The sequence below is a fragment of the Leopardus geoffroyi genome, chromosome E2, assembly GCF_018350155.1.
Source record: "Leopardus geoffroyi isolate Oge1 chromosome E2, O.geoffroyi_Oge1_pat1.0, whole genome shotgun sequence".
NCBI classification, from domain to species: domain Eukaryota; kingdom Metazoa; phylum Chordata; class Mammalia; order Carnivora; family Felidae; genus Leopardus; species Leopardus geoffroyi.
In genome coordinates, this window is record NC_059335.1 from 16,544,690 (window position 1) to 16,571,766 (window position 27,077).

A 27,077-nucleotide genomic window follows, 5' to 3' on the forward strand; every position below is an offset into this window, starting at 1 on the left:
TAATGTTTTAGAATTTCCACCACTGAGATTATTTCTTTCAGCTAGAGCAGTGTTTACAAAAATAGTTCACATGCAAAAGATATTAATAGGCATTATAAGAAGGGATTTATGGTCAAGTAAGTTTGGCACATGATGAGTTGAAGTTGAAAAAGCTGCTTTACTACAATATTTATTACAGCCCTGATGAAATACAATGAACTTATTGCTTCAAAAAGACCTTGAGAAACTTAACAGAAGACCATGGGGAAAGGGAAGGAGAAAAAAAATAGTTACAAACAGAGAGGGATGAGGGAAACTACAAGAGACTCTTAAATACAGGGAACAAACTGAGGATGGACAGGGGTGGGGGGAGAGGGAAAATGGGTGATAGGCATTGAGGAGGGCACTTGTTGGGATGAGTATTGGGTGTTGTATGTAAGTCAATCTGACAATAAATTATATTAAAAAAAGTGATGTGAAATATGCCATGATTTACAGGCTTGTTTGATCACACAGTCTTTCTTTCTAATATCATCTGAGTTCTAGCATTACTTGAAATTACTACAGGAAATTTTAGGCTAACATATTATCCGTGGAATTAAATTAACACAGAGATATGGTCCTTAGTAAAAGGATTCAAAACAAATCGTTTTAAGGTAGCACATGCTATATTACTTTTACATCATTATAAAAATATTTTTCATGAGACATCCTATAGAGGCACCTGGGTGGCTCAGCTGATTAAGCTTCTGACTCTTGATTTCGGCTCAGGTCATGATCCCAGGTCATAGGATCAAGCCCCGTGTTGGGCTCCACACTGAGCACGGAGCCTGCTTAAGATTCACTCTCTCTCCATCTGCTCCCCACCCTGCTCATACACTCTCTAAAATAAAAAAGAAAACACATCCTATAAAATGACAATAATCAAGGCAGTGTAATATTGGCAGAGGGATAGATACATAGATCAATGGAATAGAAGAGAAAACCCAGAGGTAAGATATACACAAATACATTCAATAGATTTTTGACAGAGGTACAAAGGCAATTTAATGGAGGAAACACAGACTTTTCAGCAAATGGTGCTAAAGTAAATGGACATCCATAAGCCAAAACAAATTAAGAAAGAACACCAAGCTAAAGCATACAATATACATGAAAAGTTAACCCAAAATGTATCACAGACTTATGTGTAAAACACAAAATCATGAAAAATTTATGCAAAAACATAGGAAAAAAGTCTTCAGGATCTGGGCTAGGCAAAGAATCCTGATTTGACAGCAAAGCAAGATCCATAAAAGGCAAAACTGGTAAAGCAGACCTTATCAAAATTGACAACTTTTGCTCTTCAAAAGACCCTCTTAAAGGGGTGCCTGAGTGGCTTAGTCGCTTAAGTGTCTGACTCTCGACATTGGCTCAGGTCATGATCTCATGGTTTGCAGGATCAAGCCCCACGTGGGGCTCTGCACTGATAGTGCTGAGCCTGCTTAGGATTCTGTGTCTCCTCTCTCTCTGTTCCTCCCCTGCTTGCACACACACACACACACACACACACACACACACACACACACACTGTCTCTCTCAAAACAAATAAACAAACAAAAACCCTTAAAAAAAAAAAAAAGGAAAAAAAGATAAGCTACGCACCTGAAAAAATATTTGCAAACCACATAACAAGGGACTACTATCATCTAGAATACAGAAAATACTCTTTCAAAACCTAGGAGTGAAAAATAAAACAATTCAAAAATGACTAAAAGACACAAACAGGCATTTCACCAAAACAGATATACAGATGACAAGCACATGAAAAGGTGTTCACCATCATTAGCCATTAGGGAAATTCATATTAAGACCACAAAGAGACATCACCATACCTAACATGAGGGCTAAAACAAAAAGTGATGACAACACCAAATGCTGAAACACTGGGTTACTCATATGTTCCTGGTGTAAATGTAAAATGGTAAAGCAATTTTAGAAAATACTTTGTCCATTTCTTGTATGAGAAAACGTGACTTTAGTGTAAGACCAAGAAATTGTACTCTTAGGCATTTATACCAGAGAAATGGAAATTTACATTCACATAAAAATCTATACACAAATGTTCATAAATAGCTTCATTTGTAACACCTAAAAACTTATTTTTTTCCTTAAGGTTTCCTTCTAGTAAGAATTTTAATGTTCAGAATGAGGTACAACCTCACATTAATTATATGAGGACGTTCTGCTCCAAAATCATTTATCTGATGATTAGTAAGAATGATAAAAGATTTACCTTATGTACTGTATTTGAAAAGTCTTCCTCTCATTTGAATTCTATAATAGTACACAATTAAAATACTGAAAAAAGGAAACCCCCCTGCACTGTTGGTGGGAATGTAAATTGATGCAACCACTGTGGAAAACATATGAAGTTTCCTCAAAAAATTAAAAATAGAAATACCATACTATCTAGTAATTCCACTACTTCAGTATTTACCCAAAGGAAATGAAAACACTGATTTGAAAAGATATATGCACCCCAATGTTTATTGCATTATTTACAATAGCTAAGATATGGAAGCAACCTAAATATCCATCAACAGGTGAATAAATAAAGAAGATGTAGTATGTATATACAATGTAATATTACTCAGCTATAAAAAAAATGAGATCTTGCCATTTGCAACAATATGGATAAACTTAAAGGACATTATGTTGAGTGAAATAAGTCAGAGAAAGACAAATACCATCTGATTTCACTTAATCTGGGATCTAAAACACAAAAATAGAAATATAATCATAAATACAGAGAACTGGTGGTTGCCAGAGGGGAGGGGGCTTGGAAGATGGATGAAATACGTGAAGGGGATTAAGAGGTACAAACTTCCAGTTATAAAATCAATCTATCAATAAATTAATTAAATAAACAAATCATAGGGATGAAAAGTACAGCATATGGAGTATAGTCAATAATACTGCAATAATGTGGTATTGTGACAGATGGTAATGACACTTATTTTGGTCAGTATTGAGTAAAGTACAGAATTGTCAAATCACTATGATATATACCTGAAACTAAAATAACATTGTATGTCAACTATACTTCAATTAAAAAAAAAATAAGATGATTCTTGAGCCCAGAAGGAAACAATTTTAAAATACTGAAAAACACAATTACAGTAATAACTAATATTTATTTAATATAAACTATGTATTACACATTGCTTTAAGGCTCTTTATGTATTTGCATCTTTGAATCATTATAATGAGAGTGACTTTAATGTTTTATAAATGAAAAAACTAAAGCAAACAGGGGTTAACTAGCTTTTTCCAAAGGAATACATGTGTAGTAAATGGTGGAGTTCAGATCATGCTGAACAAGAGAATGATGCCAAACAAGAAAACCCTACATTTTATGGTTGTGCTCTTGTATAAATTCACCAATGTCTAACAAAGATTGAAAAATGATGGAAACTGATTCTCCATTATATTACACTAGCCTCTCTCTGTTTGAATTTTCTGATAGAGTTACCTATGGATGAAAGTAAAAAAGGATTCCCACTTTGATAATCTGAATTTTCTGATATTCCAAAGCTGAGTATCAATGAGCAATCAAAGGATTTAATAAATTTATATTTTCATAAAGTTTTTCTCAATTATGAAGTTTATGATGTTGAGTGAGGTGTGAATGACGTCTGAAGTCCTTACCACATTCGTTACATTTATAAGGCTTCTCACCAGAATGAATTCTCTGATGTTGAGTAAGTTGTGAGCCACGATTAAAGGCCTTCCCACATTCATTACATTTGTATGGTTTCTCACCAGTATGAATTCTCTGGTGCTGAGTAAGATGTGAACCACGAATAAAGGCTTTCCCACATTCATTACACTCATAGGGCTTCTCACCAGTATGAACTCTCTGATGGTAAGTCAGCTGTGAGCCACGAATAAAAGTCTTACCACATTCTTTACATTCATATGGCTTCTTACCAGAATGAGAAATCTGATGTAGAGTAAGTTGTGAGGCACAAATAAAGATCTTCCCACACTGCTTACATTCATAGGGATTCTCACCTGTATGAATTCTCTGATGCTGAGTCAGTTGTGAGCTATAAATAAAGGCCTTCCCACACTCTTTACATTCATAGGGTTTTTCACCAGTATGAATCCTCTGATGCTGAGTAAGATGTGAGCCACGAATAAAGGCTTTCCCACATTCCTTACATTCAAAAGGTTTTTCACCAGTGTGAATTTTTTGATGTTCAGTAAGTTGTGAGCCACGAATAAATGACTTCCCACATTCTTGACATTCATAAGGTTTCTCTCCAGTGTGAATCCTCTGGTGTCGAATAAGCTGTGAGCCATAGTTAAAAGCCTTCCCACACTGCTTACATTCATGTGGTTTCTTACCTGTATGAATCCTCTGATGTTCGGTAAGTTGTGAGCCACGAATAAAGGACATTTCACAGTCTTTACATTTATAGGGCTTTTCACCAGTATGAAGTCTGTGATGCAGGGTAAGCTGTGATCCATAACTAAAGGCTTTCCCACATTTCTTACATTCATAGGGTTTCTCACCCGTATGAATTCTCTGATGTTCAGTAAGTTGGGAGCCACGAATAAAGGCCTTTCCACATTCTTTACATTGATAGGGTTTCTCTGCAGTATGAACTCTCTGGTGGTAAGTAAGTTGAGAGCCACGAAAAAAGGCCTTACCACATTCATTACATTCATAGGGTCGTTCACCAGTATGAATTCTTTGATGCTGGGTAAGGTGAGAGCCACGAATAAAGGCCTTCCCACACTCTTTACATTTATAAGGTTTCTCCCCAGTATGAATTCTTTGATGATAAGTAAGCTGTGAGGCACAAATAAAGGCTTTTCCACATTCCTTACATTCATAGGGTTTCTTAACAACATGAACTCTCTGATGGTAAGTTAGTTCTGAACCCCGAATAAAGGCCTGTCCTTTACATTCATAGAATTTTTCATCAGAATGAGCTTTCTGATGTTCAGTCAGTTGAAAGCCATGGATAAAGTATTTTCTGCATGCTTCACATTCATAGGATTTCTCAGGAAAATTAATTCTTTGTTTTAACATAAGGGATGCAGTCTGGCTAAAATTGGGGATTCCTTTACAAGTGATTAGTAGTTGCTTGAAAAATCCCTCTTTATTTCCCAATTGGCTTTCAAACTGTTCTTTGCATTCCCTATCATCTTGAAGACTTTTACAATCACACTTAAGTCTTGTAAGCTGTTCTATGGTCTCCCACTGAGATGATTCTATTTCATAAATTCCTTTTGTTGAGAACAGCTTTTTGGTCTCACATCTGGATTCCCAGGCTATAAGGTAAAAAGAAAGAAAATGTTATTTTCATATTCCTTGAAAAATGAAATTTCTAAGGTAGAAACAGTAGACTCAAATTGAGTATCATAGTCATAAGATGTCAATGGAACCAATGGAACAGAAAAGAAAAATCCAGAAACAATTATAAGTGCAAATTTAGTACATAATAAAAGCTGGCAGCTCAAATCAGTAGGAAAAACACGAACTCTTTTTAATAAATGAAATTGATAAACATACAGATAAACACATCAAAAAAAGAAAACTGCATTAATTCTGCATATCTTACAGTTGGATAAATTCCAAATGGATCAGACATCCATATTTACAGGAATGAAAACATACATATAATTAGAATAAAATTTGGGGGACTTCTATAAACTAGGAATGGGGAAAACTTTCCTAGTCATAATTTGATAAAAATGACTGCACTATGGTTAAAGAAAAAAGAAAGGCTGGCATGTCAAAACACGGTTAAGGTTAGGTTAAGTAAAATGACAAACTTGGAAAAAATATTTGCCAGGTTGCAATATCCCTAATATATAAACAGTTTCTAAAATTAGACTAGAAAAAAAAGACTACCATATAAAACTGGGCACCAACACTATGTAAAAATAGTCTAAGAAAATGGGACAGTTGATAGAAAAATAATGTAAGTAGCTTTTAACCATATGAAAATATACTCAACTGCTCATAAGATAAATGCAAATTAAAGCTAAACAGAGGTGAAGATATGAAGAAATTGGAATCCTTGCAGCTTGCTGATGGGAATGTAAAATGGTACAGCTGCTTTGTAAAACAATTTTGTACTTCCTCAAAAAGTTAACATAGTTTCCATATTACCATGCAATTTTACTCCCAGTTATATGCCCAAGAGAAGTGTCCAACAGAGTTCCCACATAACCCAAAATCCACTCGTAAGTATAGAGCCAAGAGAATTGAAAACACATATCTATATAAAAATACGAAAACAATGTCCATAACAGCATTAATCATAATAAGCATAAGGTGGAAACAAGTCACTCATTAATTGATGAATGGGTAAAAATGTGGTGTATCCTTACAATAGAATATTTGGCAATAAAAATATTGACACATGCTACAATATGAATAAACTTTGAAAATATTATGCTTAGTGAAAAAAGCTAGTCACAAAAGACCACATATTGTATGACTGCTTTTATATGAATTATCCAAAGTAGGTGAATCCACATAGAAACATCAGTAGCTGAACAGGGCTGGGGGATGGACAGAGATACAGAGTATCTTGCTACTACAAGATATTGGATTTCTTGCTGGAGTGATAAAAATGTCCTCAAATTATGATGGCTATATGAGACGGTTAATATAATAAAAGTCATCACTGTTTACAGAAATGGGTAAACTGTACAGTATGTGAAATATATCTTAATAAAGTACTTTTAAAAAACTACAGAGATGCTATTTCTTACCTCTTGGAATAGGGCATTTCCAAATGTGACATCAAATACTATTAGCAAGACTGTAAGGAAATTGGTACTTATAGATATTACTAGTAAGAATATGAATGGTACAAAGGAACCTATGAAAGGAAATACAGCAGTATTTAGCATAATTACATATATCTTTTGATCTAACAACTCCACTTCTGTGAAATCAATCCCAAAATTGCCCTAACAAAATGTCAAAAACATGAAGCACAAAAACTGAAGCACAATGTGTTAAAGCAAGAGATAAAAAATAATCTAATTGGGGATGCCTGGGTGGCTCAGTTAGTTGAGCATCCAACTTTGGCTCAGGTCATGATCACACAGTTTGTGAGCTAAGCCCCACATCGGTTCCGGTGACAGCTCAGAGCCTGGAGCCTGCTTCGGATTCTGTGTCTCCCTCTCTCTCTCTGCTCCTCCCCTGCTCACATGCTGTCTCTCTCTCAAAAATAAATAAAGGTTAACTTTTTTTTTTTAATCTTTTTAAAAATAATTATAGGGGCGCCTGGGTGGCGCAGTCGGTTAAGCGTCCGACTTCAGCCAGGTCACGATCTCGCGGTCCGTGAGTTCGAGCCCCGCGTCAGGCTCTGGGCTGATGGCTCAGAGCCTGGAGCCTGTTTCCGATTCTGTGTCTCCCTCTCTCTCTGCCCCTCCCCCGTTCATGCTCTGTCTCTCTCTGTCCCAAAAATAAATAAACGTTGAAAAAAAAAATAAAAATAAAATTAAAAAAAAATAATTATATAGAAGAATATATTAATGAATTAAAGGTATAGAAGGATATTTTTTTTTAATTTTTTTTTTCAACGTTTATTTTTTATTTTTGGGACAGAGAGAGACAGAGCATGAATGGGGGAGGGGCAGAGAGAGAGGGAGACACAGAATCGGAAACAGGCTCCAGGCTCTGAGATGGCTCAGAGCCAGACGCGGGGCTCGAACTCACGGACCGTGAGATCGTGACCTGGCTGAAGTCGGATGCTTAACCGACTGCGCCACCCAGGCGCCCCTAGAAGGATATTTTTTAATAGCTCACAAAAAATATCCATCATAAAGGAAAAGATTGATAAATTCTACTACTTTAAAATTAGGAACTTTTATTCATTGAAAGATTCTAGAAAAAGGGTGAAAAGTCAAGGCACACAGCAGAAGATACCTAAAACACAAATATACTACCTATAAAAATAAAAAACCCATCTAATCAGTAACAGAAAGATTAACAATCCAGTAGAAGAATAAGCCAAAAATACGAACAGGAATCTACAAAAGTTCCAAGTGGCCAATAAATATATTAAAAAACAGCCCATTAGCAATCATTAGTAATCAGGGAGATGGCAATAAAATTCTAATGACAGATACAAGCTGAGTAGATAGGCAGAAATTTTTAAATCTGACAATATTATGTGTGGTCAAGGATGTGGTGCAGATTCTCATATACTATTGATAGGGACTGGACACTGGTACAATTACTTCAGAACACAGTTTGGCAGTATCTAGTAAAATCAAAGATACACATATCTTTTGACCCAGCACTTTCACTCTTAGAATATCTATCTAAGATAGAGATTCCAGAGAACCTCATGCTCAGGTATATGAGTAAACATACCAAGTGACATTTATAGCATCAATATTTATAAACAGCCCAAATTAGAAATGACCTACATTTTAGCCAAGAATATACTAAAAATTAATAACCAACAGTTAATTCTGGTATATTCAAACAATGGAATTCTTATAAAAATGAATGAACTAGAGCTACCTTTGGATGACTCTCACAAATACAGTATTGAATAAAAGGAGCCTGACACAAAAGAATACGTACAATATGACCCCACTCACCTAAATCCTAAAATGGGCAAAACTAAACAATACATTGTAGACCTGTATACCTAAGTCACAAATATATATACTCATAGGGTGTTTCTGGAGTGATGACAGTGTTCTGTTTCTTGTCATGGGTGGTTGTTAATCAAACTGTACATATGTTTTACGTACTTTCCCATATATTTCACTATAAAAATAGGTTTTTTAAAGTTTATTTATTTATTTATTTTGAGAGAGAGAGAGAGAGTGCGTGCACATGCATGCAAGCAGGGAAGGGAAAGAGAGAGGGGGAGAGAGAAAATCCCAAGCAGGGCTCTATCTCATGAACTGTGGTATCATGACCTGAGCCCAAATCAAGAGTTGGATGCTTAACCAACTGAACCACTCAGGCACCCTTAAAAATAGATTTAAAAAAATCATATGGCTGATAGTTTTACTTGTTCTAAATGTTAGCAATATTCCCTAAATAAAAATTCTATAAGTAAGAACACTGGATTCCCTAATGCTCCCTGTGAGGGTCCAGGGCAAATTTGGAACCTGATGCTTATATTCTTCTCCTTTCAACTAAAACAGTTTGAGTTGGCCCAGTGTGGTAGAACAATAAGTGAAGGGATGCTAATCCATACAAAGAATTAGACTAAGAAATAACAAAACTATTAAATGAATCTGGCACCAATTAGAGATCAAAGGGATTATTCTTTTTTTTTTTTAATTTTTTTTTCGACGTTTATTTATTTTCGGGACAGAGAGAGACAGAGCATGAACGGGGGAGGGGCAGAGAGAGAGGGAGACACAGAATCGGAAACAGGCTCCAGGCTCTGAGCCATCAGCCCAGAGCCCGACGCGGGGCTCGAACTCACAGACCGCGAGATCGTGACCTGGCTGAAGTCGGACGCTTAACCGACTGCGCCACCCAGGCGCCCCTCAAAGGGATTATTCTATGTCTAAAGTATGAAATGTGTTAAAATCTAATTTTTTTTTTTTTAATGTTTACTTATTTTTGAGACAGAGAGAGACAGAGCATGAACAGGGAGGGTCAGAGAGAGAGGAAGACACAGAATCTGAAACAGGCTCCAGGCTCTGAGCTGTCAGCACAGAGCCCAATGCAGGGCTTGAACTCACAGACCTCGAGATCATGACCTGAGCCAAAGTCGGACGCTTAACCAACTGAGCCACCCAGGTGCCCCACAATCTAATTTTTTAAAATAAGCCATTTCTGGTTCACATGGCCTGGGGGTTGGACTGCAGGTCTCCTTGCAGTGGCGGCATCTCCAGAGCAGAGTAGGAACTGCGGCAGCTGGAGTCATGGCAGGACAAGTGTTTAGAAAGTTTCTTCCCCTTTTGACCGAGTTTTAGTTAAAAAGAGTTGCAGCCAAAACTGTAATCAAAGGTGGTATTATGCTTCCAGAAAAATCTGAAGGAAAAGTTTTGCAAGCAACAGTAGTAGCTGTTGGATCAGGCTCTAAAGAAAGGGTGGAGAGATTCAACCAGTCAGTGTGAAAGTTGGAGATAAAGTTCTTCTCCCAGAATATGAAGCACCAAAGGAGTTCTAGATGACAAGGATTATTTCTTATTTAGAGATGGTGACATTCTTGGAAAGTATGTGAACTGAAATAAATCATTATTGAAATGGCATAAAGTGAAGGCACCCATTCCAGTGAAGCTGTGAAATCTTTCATCATGTAAATAATTTTCATGTCTCTTTTTTATAATAAACTAATGGTGTCCAAAAATAAATAAAATAAGCAATTTCTGGGGCATGCTATAAAACTGTCCAGGGAGGAAGAGAAAAGGCACTCAGCAATGGCTATAACTGTAGCTGAAGAGGCAAGGGAGAATGGGAGGTAAGGAAGTATAGGTAATTCAGGGCCATCAAGGAGAGCAGAGTAAAGGAATGGAAAATGTAACATCAAGGACAATTTTTTAAAAATATGGAAGACATTACACTATGTGGGTTGAAGTGGTAGTATAAGAATAAGTCAGTTGAAAAGTTTAAAAATAGCTGTCAGAGAGAGTGAATGTTTGAAACAGATTTTGGGCTGGTAATTACAAGGTTTATGTATCAGGGTGTGAATAAATGAAGGAATTTGGAAGAGAAAGATAATTTGAAATGAGATTAAGGAATTGAGAATTAAGATGTATTATTATAAGGATGCTGAGATCACCAACAATGGTGACAGGTGTAGTGGAGGAGAGAAAGTTAGTGGGCAAAGTGTTTTGATCTTTAGTCTACTCAAGGAGAGGAAATTGGTAAATAATAGAACAAGAATACCTGGTGGGTGGTTCAGTCTTTAAAGTGCTTTAAAGGAGCTGGGGGCTTTGATAATGGAAAATAATGGACTGTGAGGGAAGACAAAACAAGAACCATTAGCAAGTGCTTTAAGGGAAAGCTGTATATTCATGGCATGGCTAAAGTGTTCATTTGAAGACAAAAGGTGAAAGGAATATTAAAACACACTGAGGATAATATGGGATATTTCTTATAAAGTTTCAAACAGTAAGGTGGAAAAGATTTGGGTGTTAAGAAAAGAGTGGGGAATGAAATCCAATTGGGAGACATATAGATCTGGATGAGATAAGAGTTCAGCTGATGATTGATGCCCTGGAAAGACTGGACTTCTGGACCTGAGTGAAGTAACTGAAGATGTAAGACAAATTGGAATTGGTCCTAAATAACCTCTTAGGAGAAGGTGGATAATTTTGCTAATGGAAATTGGTTTCTATGAAGACAGTTCTAGTGGTAAGAAAAATATTGCCATGTTAGTACAGGAAGTGATCTTGTTTCCCTTAAATTCTGCTGGAGGCCTGTATGGAGGGGATAATTTTCTTAAGAGCACATGAGATTTTTTTTTTAATATGAAATTTACTGTCAAATTGGTTTCCATACAACACCCAGAAGAGCACATGAAAATTTGAAGGTTCACTTAAGTCAGAGGCACATAGAGCTCTGCAGATCTCCTTTACAGACAACAATGTATGGTGTTGCAGCCAAAGAGTTATGATCTTACTAGGATTACTATATTATAGAATTAAAGCTTGGAAATTACCGTAAGAAAATCTGAAAGATCATTACTGAGAATGAGGTCGGGAAAGAATTCTCAGGATATAATGAATATAGGTTGAGCTCTAAAGAAGCTTAGGAGTTAGGTGAGCAGAGTGAGTGATGTAAAGAGGTAGAGCACAGACACTAGATACATAGATACTAGATGTATCTGAGATGATGAATGAAGGCTACTGTGGCTGGAGTCTAATGAGAAAGGGGACAGGTATCTAAGGAAGGGTTGTAAAACCTTTCAGGAGCTAGACTAGGTAGGGCTTTCTAGTTTTGATTTTATCGTTATGTGATCTGATTTATATTTTTTAAAAACATTACTCTCTTGTGTCAAAACCATTTAGAAGGGTAGTGCAATACCCCAAATTAGAGACACTATAGGTTTAAAGTGTTGCTAGTGGATATTGTGAGAGCACACAGAATCAAGAGATATTTAGTTAGAAGAAATCTTCAGGAAAAACTTGATTGTATGGTAGTCACAGCATAGAGTAGCCCCTAGAATGTTTTCTAGCCTTCTGACTGGAGCTATTCACAAGCTTCTACTTTGAAATCTTCTGTCTGCACTTCAAAATGCAGCAGTGTAGTTTTTTCATTTCTCCTAATTTTCCTTCCATAAAAATGATCTCTTATTGAGAACTTAGCATAATGTAATTGTATTCAGTATTCCAAATCTTCTCAACAATCTTATCAGTCTGGTAAAGTAATGTGCTTAAGACAAAAGCTGGCATTACAACCGCGGTCTAAGTGATTCCAGTTCTTCCAATCATTCCGTATACTAAATTCCCTCCCATTTCCCTTCTCTTCCCTTCTATCTGAACCAATCTACAGCTTTCTTTTCCCTCATTACGAAATCCAGTGATCAATTCTGAGTCCTCAACTTACTCATGTTCCCTGATATGAAAGATGCTGCCCTTTCGTAAATACCTTTTTCCACTTGGCTTCTGAGATACCACATTTTCTTTATTTTCCTATTAGCTCACTAGCTATTCCTTCTCAGTCTCCTTTGCAGAATCTTCCCCTTCTTTCTAACTAAAATACAGAGTGGATTAGGGTTTTTCTCTTTTTTAACTATTATATAACTTCATAAATTATTTCTTCTAAGTTTTAAATTCTATTTATATGTATATTATTTCTTTCCAGGTCATTTCTTGATTTCTTCCGATTTCTAATAGATATCCATAAGTATCATGAACAAAACAGAACTCTTGAATACCTGTCTTTCCTAACAAAGAAAAAGATATTCAGTTGCTCAGGCATAAATCTAAGAAGTTATTCTGGATTTCTCTTTCATCATGTACCACTTCCAATTAATTAGCAAGAGGTACTACCTTTAAAATCTAATCAGAATCTGGGGTGCCTGGGTGGCCCAGTCGGTTAAGCGTCCGACTTTGGCTCAGGTCATGATGTTGCAGTTCTTGGGTTCAAGCCCCATGTCAGCTCTGTACTCACAGCTCAGAGCCTGGAGCCTCCTTCCGAATCTGTGTCTCCCTCTTTCTCTGCCCCTCTCAGCTAACTCGCTCTCTCTCTCTCTCTCTCAAAAATGAATGAACATTAAAGAAAAATTTTTTAAAAATCTGATCTGAATCTGACTCTTTCATGTCACCTTTACTTATAAGCTACTGCCCTCATCTAAATCACCATAATTTCTAATGTGGACTAAAAATGGCTTTCCAACTGATCTTCCTGCTTCACTCTTGCTCCCATTTTATTTTCTATACAGTATCCAGAGTAGTCTTTGAAAATAACAAGTTCAGTCACATAACACCCCTGCTCAAAATAATTCTTATCGTACTTTCAACATAATCCCAATTTTCCATCATGGCATACAAGTCCCTGCATGACCCAGCCCCACTTCCTCTCTCAGCTCATTTTCAATGTTTATGCTCCCTCACTCATCCCAGCCACACCTGTTTATCTGCTGATCCTTAAAAGCATCAAACTCATTCCTACCTCAGTTCCTTTGCAATTGCTAGTCTCTCTGCCTTACACACTCTTCTCTCAGAATTTGCACGACTTACTCCAGCACTTTAGTCATTTCTCTCCTCAAATGTCAGCATCTCAGAGGGCCATCCCTGACCACCCTCTATAAAACACCTCCTCCCATTACACCATTATTCTCCTCTGCTTTTTGTTTTACTTCATAACACTTATCACTCCTTCCTTCTACATTCTTATTTGTAACTATCTCTTCTGCTAGGGAAGAACAGATCTTTCCTAGGGATGGGGATAGGGAGTTTTTCTTGTTCACTCAAAACTTAGACCATAGAGGGTATTTTAAAAACATATTTGTTAGATAAAGGCTCATACAGGTTTCACTGGATCAAAAATACAGGTAAAATTGTTATCACAGGAGAAGAAGGAAGGCTTTTCCCTGTTTGAAAATATAGGTGAATATGAAAGAAAAGCAAGGAAGTGGTAATTTGGGTAAAAAAAGGGGTTTCCTTTGGTAACTGATGCTAAAACAGTTTTACCTTCCAGCGTTCAAGCTTTTACTCCACATGCCTTGGTTTGATCTTTGAGGAGAACTGTTCAGCTAATATCTCAAAGTTGTAGCCAATGAATTAAGCGATTTGACTGTTCTCCACAATGGCCTCCCCTTGTTTGACCATCTCTTACTCACCTGAACTCTGACTTCTTGTCACATCCTGTACAACCTTCCAGGGCTCTTTCCCTTGTTTCAATAAGGAAAGTACATCTGTCTTAGAAATGGAAAATCCTGCTTATAAGAATGAAAATAGATATGGTTATACTCTGCTCATCCAAAATAAAATTGAACCTTTGTTCATAAAGGAAGAACGTCTGAAGAATACAGAAAGATTCACAGGAAGATTATCTGAAGAATAGAGATGATTAAGGTACTCAATGGAGCTGCCCATTTTAAAGTCTATAAGCAATAAATTACTTAGTTGGGAACAGGGATCTGAAATTCATCTAGGTACTTAAGACATTTCCTGAATTTCACAAAGATTGAAGTTGAATTATTGGGACCAAACTTACCCAGTGAGACCAGATTGTTATAGTTTTCCAACATCACATCTCTGTACAAATCCTTCTGTTCCAAGTCCAGGCATTCCCACTCCTCCTGAGAGAAGTCTATGGCCACATCCTTGAACAACACCAACCTCTGAAATGACAAGTCCAAGTGTTAATGGCAAAATAAAGAAAGTTTTTTTAGAAGTAATTGAGAGGAACACACACACACACACACACACACACACACACACACACACACACAAGTAATGAGAGGAAGAGAAAAGTATCACATAAAGGGGCCAAAACAGTGAGCAAATATATTACAGTTGGAAGCTTTCAGTGTGGGTAAGTAACAGAAAGGAAGTGAGTGTGAAATACAGAGTATTTAAACAATTCTGAACATTCCTATTACTTACTCTTATTCATAGCCTCTTGGGAATAGCAATGGGAATGAACAAAACCCAGGTAAGTACAGTTTTCTGATTAAATAGAATAATGTATGCTAGCACATAACACATGCAAATCCTCAAATAAACTCAAAGTTCCTTCCTCCCCTTTCCCTTTAAAGAATGAGAACAGAAAGAAAAGAAGAGAGGGAAAAAGAGAGGGCTGGAAGGAGAGGAGGAGGAAGACAAAAGAAAAAATAAACCTGATGGGCACATTCCAAAATGTCTTTTAAAATGTTTACCTTATGGGGCGCCTGGGTGGCGCAGTCGGTTAAGCGGCCGACTTCAGCCAGGTCACGATCTCGCGGTCCATGAGTTCGAGCCCCGCGTCGGGCTCTGGGCTGATGGCTCAGAGCCTGGAGCCTGTTTCCGATTCTGTGTCTCCCTCTCTCTCTGCCCCTCCCCCGTTCATGCTCTGTCTCTCTCTGTCCCAAAAAAATAAATAAACGTTGAAAAAAAAATTTTTTAAATGTTTACCTTAGAAAATAAGATTTATATATAATTTCAGAATTTCGTTCCAAGTCAAGTTTCAGAATAATTTCATAATATTCTTTCTTCCTAGCCCTGGAAAATCCTTTCATAGATAACATTTTTAGACTATGTAATATTCCATATTAAGATTGTCATCATTTTCATATTTTGCGGTAGTTTGCACTCTTCCTCTAATGATCTTCACAGCTCTGTTTCTGAAATTCTCAATCATTTAATCATCTGGCTGATCATATTTACCACTTATCATTGCTCACTGTACACTTCTGCTTATTATGAGCAACAGAAAGCTAATGAAAGATGAGCTACACTCACACAGATGTGGCCCTTGGCTTCTACATACTATTTAATTCAAAATGGACCCTGTCAATGGTATTAACCACTGAAGTATTCCCTTACACAATTCTCTCTCTGTCCTCAATCCTACATTTGATCACATTACCAATCTTAAAATCACAGATTAGAACTCACCACATTCTGAGACTAACACCAATTTCCGTCTTAATCAGAACATTCAGGTCAATGAGAAAGACCAAATTTTTCATGTGTAGTACCATCTCATCAAACCACATCCTGACTGGAGAGGTTCTATGCTTTCCTCAAATACATTTCCTGATTTGCAAATGTATCCCTAAAATATTGTTAGAGAAGTGGGGGGCAATTGAGAAACACCTGGGACCCATTCTCATCATTCACTAGAAGGGGAGTGAGCAGGAGAGCACTCAGTAAAGCAGAAAGTCTGGAGATAAGGATACTGAATATTCATATCCCAAAAAACAGTGATTGTTTGATATAAAGGGGAAGAAGAAACATGAACTCACACAAGGCATGGCTTAGAATTTCAATTTATGAGTCCTCCTCTGGCTTCTTCTCATGGAGAAGTGCAGTCCTGAGAAGACAGGGGAGGGGAAAGGAAACCATGAAAAGAGGCCTACTTCTAAATGACTAAGTGAAGTATTTCTTCCCCTTTTCATGGCACCTGGTCCCTTCCACACCCCAACTTATATACTGAGAAGATCTTCAGAAGTTATTTTGTTTTTTTATAAATATGAAATTTATTGTCAAATTGGTTTCCATGCAACACCCAGTGCTCATCCCAACAGGTGCCCTCCTCAATAACCATCACCCACCCTCCCCTCCCTCCCACTCCCCATCAACCCTCAGTTTGTTCTCAGTTTTTAAGAGTCTATTATGTTTTGGCTCCCTCCTTCTCTAACCTCTTTTTTTTTTTTCTTCCCCTCCCCCATGGTCTTCTGTTAAGTTTCTCAGGATCCACATAAGAGTGAAAACATATGGTATCTGTCTTTCTCCGTATGACTTATTTCACTTAGCATCACACTCTCCAGTTCCATCCACGTTGCTACAAGAGGCCATATTTCATTCTTTCTCATTGCCACGTAGTATTCCATTGTGTATCTAAACCACAATTTCTTTATCCATTCATCAGTTGATGGACATTTAGGCTCTTTCCATAAAAAGATCTTCAGAAGTTTAAACAATCTCATCCCTTCCCTAATTCCAGATAACAGAAACGTAGAAGAATTAATTTATGCTAAGGCAGTATCCAATCCCCATGATGTTGTTAGGGTTCTCTGACCTGGCCTGAATGGCTCATCTTTTACAGCCTAGGGAACCCTGATGCAAATTTATCTAAGTAGTACCCACCTGAAGGACACTGATCAGGCCCTCAGGCCTGGAAATAGTCTGTACCTATGTAGGCCAATTCCTTCAAAAAACACTTTCCATGACTAAGATCTGCCTCTTCCCCCCAGGTCTCAACACACTAAATACCTCAGGTGCTTCCCTGGTGCATTCTCACATTCATGTGCAAGAAGCATTCTGAATCCAAAGCATAGGTTTCATCCAGGCCACAGAAAGTGACATTACCCTCACCCAGTAACCAAGGAACAAATCCAAAGCATTCTTTAGCAGAAAACAACAGCCTGTTGCATGGAATCATGGCCTTAGCTGAACTCAGGAATTCTGGAGGCAGCAGCTCTCTGTTATCCTGCCTAACATCATCCTGTCTCCCAATGTCAGACTAAAGATGTTTTGAAAAAGTACCTGTACAACAAATAATTTCATCAAGTGCAAAGTATGTGCTCAATGCCTTATACACATTAACACTTAATTGATCAGCAAACAGGTCTGTGAATTTAACCACCACTACAACCATTCTCCACCCCTATTAGGTCTAACATCTTTCTTGTATTCGTTTCTTTTTCTAACAGCTTTATTGATATATAATTCACATTTCATAAACTCATCCCTTTTTTAAAAAATTTTATTTGTTTTGAGAGAGAGCAAGTGGGAAAGGGGCAGAGAGAAGGAGAGAGAGATTGCCAAGTAGGCTCTGCTCTGACAGCATGCTCGAACCCACTAACTGTGAGATCATGACCTGAGTTGAAATCAAGAGTTGGACACTTAACTGAATGAGCCATCCAGGTGCCCCATAAATTCATCCTTTTAAAAATACAAGCTATAGGTTTTTATTATATTCACAGAGATGTGCAATCATTACCACTAATTTTAGAGTATTTCATTATCCAAAAACAAAACCCATATGCATTAGCAATTACTTCCATTCTCATTTCCCCAGACCCTGACAACAACTAATCTATTCTGTCTATAAAATTGCCTGTTCTAGATAGACATTTTGTATAAATTAAATTATATAATATGTGGTCTATTCTGGCTGGCTTCTTTCATATTATACATAGTATAATGTTTCAAGGTTCATCTATGTTTAGCATGGATGGGTACTTCATACCTGTATATTGCCAAACATTCCGTTGTATGGATACAACATCTTTTTTCCCCATTCATTAGTTGATGGACATTGCATTGTTTTCACTTTTGTTACTATAAATAATGCTATTAAGAACATTCAGGTACATGTTTCTGTGTGGAACACATTTCATTTCTCTTAGATATATACACTTAGGAGATTTGCTGGGTCATATTGTAACTGGTAACTCTATGTTTAACATCTTCAGGAACTGCTAAACTCTGTTCTAAAACAACTGCATCATCTTTCGATTCTGACAAAAATATGTCAAGGTTCCAATTTTTCCACATCCTCACCACTATTTGAGGTTATAGCCATTCTTATGAATTTGAAACAGTATGTCATTTTGATTTTGATTTGCATTTCCCGAATGATAATGAACACCTTTATGTGCATATTGACCATTTCTATTCCTTCTTCAGAAAAATATGTATTCAAATTCTATGCTCATTTAAAAAATCTGATTGTCTTTTTATTGTTGCTCTGTAATAATTTCTCATATATTTTAAGATACAATGTTTTAATGAACATATAATGTGCACATTTTGGGCACCTTTTGTGGGCTATATTTTCACTTATTTCATGGTGTCTTTTGAAGATCAAAAGTTTTTGGGGCGCCTGGATGGCGCAGTCGGTTAAGCGGCCGACTTCAGCCAGGTCACGATCTCGCGGTCTGTGAGTTCGAGCCCCGCGTCGGGCTCTGGGCTGATGGCTCAGAGCCTGGAGCCTGTTTCCGATTCTGTGTCTCCCTCTCTCTCTCTGCCCCTCCCCCGTTCATGCTCTGTCTCTCTCTGTCCCAAAAATAAATAAACGTTGAAGATCAAAAGTTTTTAACTTTGATTAAGTCCAATTTATGTTATTTTTTCTCCTTTGGTTGTTTGTGCTTTTGGTGTCACATGAAAGAAACCATTGTCTAACCTAAGCAACAGAGATCTCCTTTGTTTTCTTCTAAGAGTTTTAAGGTTTTAGCTTATTGTTTTCTTTTTAAGCTTTTATTTAAATTCCAGTTAGGTAACACACAGGGTAGTATCAGTTTCAGATACAGAATTCAGTCATTCATAACTTATATACAACAGCCGGTGTGCATCACAACAAGTGCCCAAAACACCCATCACCCATTTACCCATCCCCCAATCTACCACCCCTATAGTAACCCTCAGTTTGTTCTCTATTGTTAACAGTCTGTTTTCTGATTAGCTTTTTTTCTTTTATACCCTATGTTCATCGGTTTTCTTAAATTCCACATATAAGTCAAATCATATGGTATTTGTCTTTCTCAGACTTATTTCGCTTAGTATGATACATTCTAGCTGCATCCATGTTGTTGCAAAAGGAAACATCCCATTCTTTTTTATGGCCGAGTAATATTCCATTGTATACATACACCACTTCTTTATCCATTCATCAGTGAATAGTCATTTGGGCTCTTTCCATAATTTGGTTAACGTTGATAATGCTGCTATAAACATTAGGATGCATGCATCCCTTCGAATCAGTATTTTTCTATACTTTGAGTAAATATCTAGTAGTGTACTGCTGGATGATGGTAGGGTAGTTCTATTTTTAACTTTTTGAGGAACCTCTACACTGTTTTCCAGAGTGGCTGCACCAGTTTTCATTCTCACCAATGAGAGTTCCCCTTTCTCTGCATCCTCACCAACACCTGTTGTTTCCTGTGTTGTTGACTTTAGCCATTATGACAGATGTGAGGTGATATCTCATTATACTTCAGGTTTGTATTTCCTTAATGATCAATGATGTTGAGCACCTTTACACGTGTCCTGCTAGCCATTTGTATCTCTTCTTTGGAAAAACGTCTATTCATGTCTTCTGCCCATTTCTTAACAGGATTTTTTTTTGGGGGGGTTGTTGAGTTTGATAAGTTCTTTATGGATTTTGGATACTAAACCTTTATCAAATATGTCATTTATAAGTATCATCTCCCATTCCTAAGCTTGCCTTTCAATTTTGTTAATTGTTTCCTTCACTGTGTAGAAGCTTCTTATTTTGATGAAGTCCCGATAGTTTATTTTTTTTTCCCTTGCCTCAGGAGACATATCTAAGTAAGAAGTCGCCATGGTCAACATCAAAGAGGTTACTGCCTGTATTCTCCTCCAAGATTTTGATGCTTTCCTGTTCCACATTTATGTCTTCCATTCACTTGAATTTATTTTTGTGTATGGTATAAAAAGTGGTCTGGTTTCATTCTTCTGCATTTGGCATCCAGTTTTTCCAAAACCATTTGGTGAAGAGACTTTTTTCCATTGGATATTCTTTCTTGCTTTGTTAAAGGTTAATTGACCATATAGTTGTGGGTTCATTTATGGTTTTTCTACTCTGTTCCATTGATCTATGTGTCTGTTTTTGTGCCAATATCATACTGTCTTGATCACTACAGCTTAGTGATAGGGTTTTCTTAGTTTATTTATTTAAGACAGAGTAAGCAACAGAGTGAGCAACAAAGAGAGTGCACATGAGCATGAGTAGGGGAGAGGCAGACAGAGAGAGAGAAAGAGGGAGAGGAGAATCCCAAGCAGGCTCCACACTGTCAGTGCAGAGCCTGATGCAGGGCTTGAACTCACATTCAAGAGTCAGACGCTTAATTGACTGAGCCACCCAGGCACCCCTGTAATATAATTTGAAGTCTTGAGTTGTGATGCCTCCAGCTTTGCTTTTCTTTTTCAAGATTGCTTTGGCTATTTGGGATCTTTTGTGGTTCCACACAAATTTTAGGATTGTTTGTTCTAGCTCTGTGAAAAATGCTGGTGATATTTTAACAGGGATTGCATTAAAGGTGTAGATTGCTTTGGGTATTATGGTGATTTTAACAATATTTGTTCTTCCAATACATGAATATGGCATGTTTTTCCATTTCTTTGCATCATCTTCAATTTCTTTCATCAGTGTTCTATAGTTTTCAGAGTATAGACCATTTACTTCGTTTAGGTTTATTCCTAGGTATCTTATGGGTTTTGGTCCAATTATAAATTGGATCAATTTAATGATCTCTCTCTCTGCTACTTCATTATTGGTATGAAAATGCAACAGATTTCTGTACATTGATTTTGTATCCTGCAACTTTGCTGAATTCGTATAACAGTTCTAGCAATTTTTTGTGTGTGGAATCTTTTGGGTGTTCTACATAGAGTATCATGTCATCTGCAAATAGGGAAAGTTTTACTTCTTCCTTGCTGATATGGATGCCTTTTATTTCCTTTTGTTGTCTGATTTCTGGGGTTAGGACTTCCAGTACTATGTTAAATAACAGTAGTGAGAGTGGACATCCCTACCTTGTTCATGACCATAGAGGAAAAGCTGTCAGTTTTTCCCCATTGAGGATGAGGACTCTCTGTCCCACACATAGTGTAAAACCCTGACACCTGGGTTAAATTACTGAAAATTACTAGTAAAACAGGGCAGTTTTATCCTTGACACTGTCAAGAAACCACAGTTAGGGGTTCCAGTCCAAGATGGCAAGGTAGGAAGAAGACCCTGAATTCATCCCTTCCACAGAATACACCCAATTACACCTATCATAGAGCAATTCCTCCTGAAGAAGACCTGAGAAACAACTAAACAGATTCTGTACAACAAAATACAGAGAGAACAGCACAAGAGAATAAGATAGATAGAGACATGGTGACAAAGAGAACCCCCACCCCTGATGCTGTTAACTGCAGTGGGAAGGGATAACACTGAAGGGCCAGGGAACAGATTCATCTGACCTTGCGCACAGGATAATCCAACTGCAGTTTAACAGAAATGCTGTACTTGTTTTGGCAGCACATATACTAAAATTGGAATGATATAGAGAAGATTCAAATGGCCCCCACACAAGGATGATGTGAAGTTTCCATATTTTTAGTCTTGTTTCCTCTACTAAATTTACTGCAGTGAGAAACAAGAGCTACATCAATAAATGCCATCTGGTCACTGTGAAAAAAAAATAATAAAAAATAAAAGACTAATGGGGCACCTGGGTGGCTCAGTCGGTTGAGCGTCCGATTTTGGCTCAGGTCGTGATCTTGCGGCTTGTGAGTTCAAGCCCCGCGTTGGGCTCTGTGCTGGAAGTTCAGAGCCTGGAGCCTGCTTTGGATTCTGTGTCTCCCTCTCTCTACCCCTCCCCTGCTTACACTCCGTCTCTCTCTCTCAAAAATAAATAAACAAAAAAAATAATAATAAAAAAATAAAAATAAAAGAGTAACTACTTTATAAAAGCAAGCCCCAGAACACCAACAAATGGTAGAAAATCTTCTGGAACTCTCTCTGGGTCAAAGGGACTGGAAAGCAATAGGGTTTACACTCCCCTATCCACCTGGAAAAACTGGAGGAGGGTCCAGACACCAGAGCCAGCCTCCTTCAGTGAGCCCTGGGTGCCCTAGTCCACACCAGCCCCAGTTGTACTGGGGCACAGGGGGGAAAAAGCCTGGTTTAAAAGAACTAGCAAATAAGAAGTCCAGCCTTAAAATTCTGCCAAAAGGCAAAGATGCTGCTGGAACTGTCCCCACGTGGGAGGAGCTAATGGACAGTCTAAGTGCCCTACCTGCCTGCCACCTCAGTAAGCCCTAGGTCCCTAGCCCACACCAGCCCCAGCCATTCCACCAAGGTGGCCACAGAGTAATGCACACTAGGACACCAGTTAGTGCTCCCTACAGCTCCAGCCTTCATGCCAAGGTGACACAGGCACAAAGTACCCCAGAACACTGCAGGCCCACACCACTTTTGCCTCAGATGGCTTACCTACAGCATCCCCAGGGCAGAGAGCCCTGGAAACTCCTACCTGAGTTCGCTTTAGATTCAGCCAACCTGCCAGGGTGCCCCCTGCATAGTGTACCCTGGGAACTCCTGGCCCATGCCTGCATTGGTTCCCACCAGTGTGCCAGGGCAAACCCTGTGCTGCATACAGTGAGACACCCTAGCTTGCACCTAACTCAGGTTCAGTTATCCTGCCAGGTTGTCCTTAGTATGGACAACCCTGGGACACTCCAACTTGTGGCCACGTCAGCTTCAACTGTTCTACCAGGACACATTTTGCATGGAAAGCCCAAGGACCCCATTGGGCTATGACTTGCCTTAACTCCAGCTACCCCTCTGGGACACAGTCTGTACAGATTCCTGGAACACCCTGGTTTACACCCACAACAGCTTCAGCTATCCTGCCAGTATACCCTCTGCACAGAGCCCAGGGACCTCCCAGCCCACACACTGTCTCAGCTCCAGCTGCCCCACCAGGGCACCCCCAGCCCAGAGCACACTGGGATTTACTAGCCTGAACCCATTTCAGTTTTAGTTGACCTGCCAGGACGCCCTCAATGCTTAGAACCCTGGGAACATCTGGGCTGCACCCACTTTAGCCTTAACTGTCCTGCCAGGGTGCCCTCAGTTCTTAGAACCCTGAGACCCACCCCCACCCAGCCTGTACCCACTTCAGCTTTAGCTATTCTGCCAGAATGTCTGCTGCACAGAAAGCCCCAGAACCTTCCAGCCTGCACCCTGCCTCAGTTCTAGCCACCCTGCCAAGACACCCTCCCCACAGAGAGTCTTGTGACACCCCAGCTTGCACCCACGTTAGCCTTAACTGTCCTGCCTGGACAAGAGCTGTGTGGAGCATCCGGGGACCACACTGATCTGCACCCACTTCAGCCTTAGCTGTTCAGCCAGAATGCTCACTGCATGGAGGGGACTCCCAAACCCATGCAAGCCACAATTCCAGCCAGCCAGCAAAAGTCACCAAGCACACACAATCTATAAAGGGGACAACCATACACAAGACCATTCCTTCAAGTTTAAGTAGCTGTTCTTCCTAATCCATAGAAACAAACACAGAAAGTCAAGCAACATGGGGAGATAGATGAATATGCTCCAAAAGAAAGAACAAAAGAAAACCTCATACAAGGAACTAAATGAATTGGAGATAAACAATATGCCTGAAAAAGAATTTAAAGTAATGATCAAAAAGATGCTCACCCGGCTGGAGAGAAGAGTGGAAGAACTCAGTGACATCTTCAATAAAAAGACAGGAAATATAAATAAGAACTAATCAGAGTTGAAGAATAGAATAAGTGAAATGAAAAACACACTAGAGGGAATCAACAGATTGGCAGATGCAGAAGAATCTATCAGCAATCTGGAAGACAGGCTAACAGAAAGCACTCAACTGAACAGCAAAAAAAGAATGGGGGAAAAATGAGGAAGTTTAAGGAATCTCTTGGATAACATCAAGCAAACAAACATTCACATTATAGGGGTCCCAGAAGAAGAGAGAAAGCTTATTTGAAGAAATAATAACTGGAAACTTCCCTAACACAAGGAAGGAAACAGACATCCAGGTTCAAGAACCAAAAAGAGAACCAAAAAAGATGAACCCAAGGAGCTCCACACCGTGACACATAATGAAAATGTCAAAGGTTAAAGATAAAGAGATAATTTTTTAAATGTTTATTTACTTTTATTTTTGAGAGAGAGAGACAGAACGTGCATATGCATGTGTGCAAGCAAGGGTGAGGCAGAGAGAGAAGGAGACAGAGAATCTGAAGCAGATTCCAAGCTCCGAGCTGTCAGCACAGAGCCTGACATAGGGCTCAAACTCACAAACCGTGAGATGACTTGAGCCAAAGTCGGATGCTTAACCGACTAAGCCACCGAGACACCTGATAAAGAGAATTTTAAAAGCAGCAAGAATGGGCGCCTGGGTAGCTCAGTCAGTGAAGCGTCTGACTTCCGCTCAGGTCATGATCTCGTGGTCTGTGAGTTCAAGCCCTGCATTGGGCTCTGAACTGATAGCTCAGACCATGGAGCCTGCTTCGGATTCTCCCTCTCTCTCTGCCCCTCCTCCATTCATACACTGTCTCTCAAAAATGAATAAATGCTAAAAAAAAAAAAAAAAAAAAATTAAAAAGCATCAAGAGAAGCTGAAAGTTATGAACAAGGGAAACCCAATAAACCTATCAGCTGATTTTTCAGCAGAAACTCTGAAGGCCAGAAGGGAATAGCAGCATATATTCAAAGTGCTGAAAGGAAAAAAGGAACAACCAAGAATACTCTGCCTGGCAAAGTGATCATTCAGATTTGAAAGAGAGGTAAAGAGTTTCCCTGATATGGGGTGCCTGGGTAGCTCAGCTGGTTAAGCCTTAGACTCTTGATTTCAGCTCCATTCATGATCACACAGTTCATGAGGTCAAGCCCCCAGTGGGGCTTTGACAGACAACACAGGGCCTGGCTACGACTCTCTCTCTCTCTGCCCTTCCCCTGCTCATGTGCATGTTCTCCCTCTCTCTCTCAAAATAAATAAAGAAAGAAAAAGGAAAAAAAAAGTTTCTCTGACACACAAAAGTTAAAGTGTAAGGGTTAAATTGTAGTGTAGGGCTAACGCTTAGCTTGAAAAATAACAGCTTTGTTCTGACACTGAAGGTCAAAAGATAACAGCCTTGCTTTTACTCTTGTAAATCACACTTCATACTCTTGTGAATCAGGCTTTACCAATGAAGGAAACAAAAGCTCAAAGAAAAGAGCATCAAAGACAAGGTCAAGGAGATCCACTGGTTGCGACTTAGCAAAAGAAAGTCTAAAATAATTACCTCATTCCATAACTGTTTCTGACTCATCTGGCAACTGTTTCTAACTCACCTGGGAACTGTTTCTAACTCATCTGGGAACTGTTTCTCTGTTCTGTTCCCAGATAATGATAATACGATGTGATCGGCTTTAAAAATTCTGTACCCGGGCTGTTTGGGGCCACACTCTTATCAAGAGCATTGGTCCCGTTCAGTCGGCCTTGCCTCTCATTGTAATAAACTTTGTTGTGACTATCTCTGGTGCCCATAGCATTCTGTTTCAGGAGTCGTGTGGATGCAACAAAAGCACTTCAGCATTTAACTAGCCTTATAAGAAATGTTAAAGAGACTTTATTAAGTGGAAAAGAAACCATCATAATTAGATGCAAGAAAATTATGAATAAAAAAGATATAAAAAATGACAGCATATACATAAAATCTGGAGGGAGGAGTAAAATGAAAACTAGTTTGTTTTTTTTTTTTAGAATGTGTTAGAACTTGATAGGCTGGAAGATGGTGGCGTAGGAAGACGCTGGGCTCACCGCGTCCTGCTGATCACTTAGATTCCACCCACACCTGCCTAAATAACCCAGAAAACCACCAGAAGACTAGCAGAACGGATTCTCTGGAGCCAAGCATAGACGAGAGGCCCACGGAAGAGGGTAGGAAGACGGAGAGGAGATGCGCACTACACGGACTGGTGGAGGGAGCCAGGGCCGAGGGGCAGCCTGCCGGAAAAGCAGAGCCCCTAAGTCTGGCTTGCAAAAGCTGAGGGGCCGGATGGAGTGTGTTCTGACAGCAAGCGGGACTTAACATCTGGAAGGTTATAAGTTAACAGCTCTGCTCAGAGAGTGGCAGGGATGGAGGGCAACGGGAGGGAGAGTTGTTGAGGCCCAGATGACAGAGCTCAGCTTGGCGGGGAACAAAGGCGATCGCCAGCGCCATCTCCCTCACCCATCCCCCAGCCAAAATCCCAAAGGGAACCAGTTCCTGTCAGGGAACTTGCTTGCACCACGCAAACACCCAACACTGTGCTTCGGCGGATCCATCCCTCCAGCAGCGGGTCTGACTCCCTCCCAGTGCCGCAGGGCCCCTCCCAAAGCAGATCACCCAAGGATAAGCGAGCTGAGCCTATCCCTCTTGCCCCCGTGCACCTTGCTGATCCACCCCAGCTAATACACCAGATC

At 39.0% G+C, this 27,077-nt stretch overlaps 1 protein-coding gene and 1 non-coding gene across 3 annotated transcripts in view; one reads left to right on the plus strand and one right to left on the minus strand.

The window, feature by feature from the left end:
• Positions 1-3,135: 3,135 nt before the first annotated feature.
• The window catches only part of LOC123578228 (zinc finger protein 420-like), a 56,048-nt gene continuing 32,106 nt past the window's right edge, over positions 3,136-27,077 (minus strand). Inside the window, exons 2-5 of one of the 2 annotated variants that reach the window (XM_045441034.1) lie at positions 16,371-16,438; positions 14,639-14,765; positions 14,262-14,360; positions 3,136-5,304 (exon numbers count right to left, since the gene is read on the minus strand). In XM_045441034.1, coding sequence (XP_045296990.1) covers positions 3,614-5,304; positions 14,262-14,360; positions 14,639-14,765; positions 16,371-16,379 — 1,926 coding nt within the window. In that variant the 5' untranslated portion in view covers positions 16,380-16,438 and the 3' untranslated portion in view covers positions 3,136-3,613. The remainder of the gene's footprint in view (positions 5,305-14,261; positions 14,361-14,638; positions 14,766-16,370; positions 16,439-27,077) is intronic. The other variant, XM_045441035.1, reaches the window with a different exon arrangement.
• On the plus strand, positions 22,105-22,211 carry LOC123579527. Its single transcript, XR_006702828.1, has one exon. It is a non-coding gene; the product is annotated as a U6 spliceosomal RNA (small nuclear RNA).